The following is a 3,390-nucleotide window of genomic DNA, read 5'->3' as shown; positions in this document are numbered from 1 at the left end:
CCATTATTAATTTCCAATTACAGGTTGGTCAAATAAATATGAAATCTTCAAGCACCTACAGTTATTAGAGATGATGGGGTCATCTACATTGATAGAACAGTTAACAACTCCTCTTGATCATCAGAAGCAAACAAATTGTGTAAATATTTCCCAGAAGGAAACGGATCCTGCATGAATATTTCCCATACATTTTTCTTAGTAAATAAATGCCAAACCCTACCCAATACGCAGCATGTGCTAGCGGATACACGTGAAAACCTTTCTGCATAATCGGATTTCTTGCATCGCATGTTTATTAATATCCATAAAAGGAAAAACAGCGCCGACATGTAGATCAGGCGAGCACCAACTTCTAATTCAGTGTAGAATATTATTCAATAAAATTATTAATTTGAGCAAGAAATTCACATAATTGTTAAAATTGAATTCAAGAGATAGTGCAGGTGCTGGGGCTCTCATCACTCCAGTAATGAGTGTAGCTGCTGTCCTGGTAATAGCTTCTTGTAGGGATGGCATAACTTAAATTTTCGGGATATAAGATCTCCTGACATAAGTACTTCTCGGGCTCATTCTCGGGATATAAGATCTCCTGACATAAGTACTTCTCGGGCTCATTACAGCGTTCATTACATGGTTTGACGCTGACCAATTCCGTGAATCCATACTTTCTGAGACTAGCCGTGACCCTTACTGGATCCGCATCTCCAGTTACACTGATCGTATTATTCTCAGCATTAATCTTTATAGATTCCACGCCTGCAAAGATCCACAGAGATGCAAAACTTTAATACAAGTTCTTGCAGCCTCGGTCGACCAAATTATTAATAAACCGAGAATTTACCTTCAATCCCTGCAACCGTCTTCATTGCCCTCCGTTTGCATTTTTCACAATGTAGACCCAGTTTCAGCACGATTTTCTGCACAGAGTTCCCGTCACATGACCGCTTAAGAAATAAAACGAAAGATCGATAACTGTTGCTTACCTTAGACATTTTTGAGAGCCCTCTGGAGAGTAATAGCGTCGGAAATTTTTTCGACGGAGCACCTTTTCTGGCTTCCAACAGAACAGGAGGAGTATATATATTACATAATCGGCAAATTAAAAAATAGCCCTGCCGAACGATTCGGATATGGAGTTTCCCTCCATTGCAATCGAATATTTAGAATATTCACCCTCTCGCATACAGGAGACGCGGTCTGGTCTTGCTGGAGGGATTTTCTTTTCAGTGCTTCTTCTGCACGCAACAATATCACATGCCAATTTGTCTTGGAACGTCATCATCGGATTAGCCTGACGCTAACAGTAGCCTTGGCGTTGAATAGTGAACATTTAACAAACATATATAGCTGGTTGGAATTAGGGATGTAGTGCTAGAAGTCAGAGTTTATTCTACTCTCCACACATCCCTGCATGACATATGCTCAGCATACTCCAAGCACATTTGTTAATAATAAAAATTGTTATTGAATATATATATAACATTCGTCTTTGCTCCAATAATGCATGTCGATCAACGAAACGTGTAAATTTCGATTGTCCTCGTCCAATTATTTTAAGTCAACGAGACATTTAAATTTGGTTCTCCAATACGAGACAATGCCAGTTCGAAACTTTTAGAGCAACGACAGCAAATTGGTATTTTTTTGGACTTTTAGCACGAGAGCTCGATGACGTAAGTAAAATAAAAACTCCAAAACGAGACGAGGTCGTTAAAGACAAAATTGGAATAAAATTTCGAATTGAATTAATTTTTACTAAAAAAGACATTCAGTCAACATGTGCACCCATTAATTATACTCAGTTTTAGAGTTTTTATCGTTCTCTCTAAGAGCTTAGGGAACGCCGTAATCAAACCAGTCAAAACTTAAGTAAGATTTTATTAAAATTGTGTACAGATGTTGGTAGATTTTATTAAAATTTTATAGAGATATTTGTAAATTTAAGTTATATCAAATTTCAAAATTTTAGGTATTTTAAATTTTTTTAATAATGTTAATCTATTTCCACTATCAAAAATATGATTGAAACCTAATTTAAAAAAAAAAAATTAACCAAATAATTCTAACTACTTTGAGCATTCAAACAATTCCTCCGATTCCATAAACCATTCCTCCGCCTCCATAAACAATGCTTTATCCATGCTTATGAAATGTTAAGTACGGCAACAATAGGTTCATAGCTGAATTCGCAGTAGGCCTATTGTCATTTAATCTGGATTTATATTGTGATTCAGTGATTATTTTAGTAGCATTTATGTCCCGTCCTTCTCCACCCGTCCTTCACCACCACGACAGCGTATAATTAAGCGGGTGCTCCACCATCTCAGGCTACGGTCTAGTCAGGCTACAGTCTAGTTACTGAATATAATATTACTTTGTATTGCTCTTATGAACTTTCAAAATTGAAAATCGTGAATGTGCGATAACCTATTAGCTGAAGAACTTGCAATTGTTGAATTTATGACTGTGATTATACTAAGTTATATTATTCGGTTAGGTATGAGCTATGTTACCAGAAATTTGAACGAGAAACGATAACGAGATGAGAAACGGAGGTTCGAAATTTGGCATTCAAGGAATGAAGAGAGAAAAAAAAAACATTAAACGGAGGTTTGAGATTTCGCATTCAAGGAATGAAGAGAGATAAAAAACATTAAAGTTAGTTTAAAAGTTCATTTACAACAATATCAAGCATTCTAAACAAAGTTTACTGTTAGCAGTTTTATTATGTTAATTAGAATACCAAGTATTCTAAACAAAGTTTATTCTTAGCAGTTTTATTATACTAATTAGAATACCAAGTATTCCAAACCAAGCCTTCTTTCTAGTATGCTAACGAAAATTCAGTGGCATGTTAATGCACTATTGGCTTTAGAATGTAACAAGACAAAACAAAACACCAACAACAAATTAACAATTTAATGAAAAGAACTAAATACATTAAGATGTCAATGTCATCTTGGCTTTTAAGTAAAAATGACTCATCTAATGGAAGAGGTGTCAAAGCAAAATTTGCATTTTGTGCTCCAAAGTTCCCAAAAAGACAAAGGTCTGAATCTAGTTGCCTTCTTTCACCGAGAGAGAGGATTAAATCAAACTTTTCATCTTTCTCTCATACTTTTTCTTATTATAGTAGAAGGTTTGATTAGGACCCTATTGGAAGGTAAACAATTTAATGCATTTAAAGATATTAGAGTTGGTAGCTCGGTCACTTGTCCCATTTTTCATTCGCTGATGTCATCCTAGTTTTTTATAATGGGACTAGAAGAGATGTGGTTCAGTTATAATAGATTTGAAACGAGTATTGGTTAGTTATCTGTATGATGATAGATTTTAGGAAATCTATTGTTCTTTTAAACACGTATTATTTAGTTATCAGTATGATGATAA

The 3,390-nt window shown here is 35.0% G+C and overlaps 1 protein-coding gene across 1 annotated transcript; it reads right to left on the bottom strand.

Moving 5' to 3' along the window:
• Positions 1-427: 427 nt before the first annotated feature.
• LOC149149800 (heavy metal-associated isoprenylated plant protein 14-like) lies at positions 428-992 on the bottom strand. Its single transcript, XM_089442593.1, has 2 exons — positions 842-992; positions 428-756 (listed from the first exon to the last, which is right to left on the bottom strand). Exons 1-2 carry the CDS (start codon positions 990-992, stop codon positions 428-430), a joined length of 480 nt encoding a protein of 159 aa, XP_089298719.1.
• Between the last annotated feature and the right edge of the window lie 2,398 nt (positions 993-3,390).

Source organism: Pinus tabuliformis, chromosome 9, assembly GCF_031772625.1.
Source record: "Pinus tabuliformis cultivar Carrire ecotype Pingquan chromosome 9, CPIR1, whole genome shotgun sequence".
Taxonomy (NCBI): Eukaryota; Viridiplantae; Streptophyta; class Pinopsida; order Pinales; family Pinaceae; genus Pinus; species Pinus tabuliformis.
The sequence above is the reverse complement of the archived record's forward strand: the minus strand, read 5'-3'. Positions and strand labels throughout refer to the sequence as shown.

What these genes read in the sequence shown, in the direction of transcription:
- LOC149149800 (XM_089442593.1), bottom strand. Translation starts at nt 992, where the DNA reads ATGTCTAAGGTAAGCAACAGTTATCGATCTTTCGTTTTATTTCTTAAG. An exon ending in GACGGTTGCAGGGATTGAAG is followed by an intron (nt 757 to 841) that starts GTAAATTCTCGG and finishes GGATCTTTGCAG; the next exon opens with GCGTGGAATCTATAAAGATT.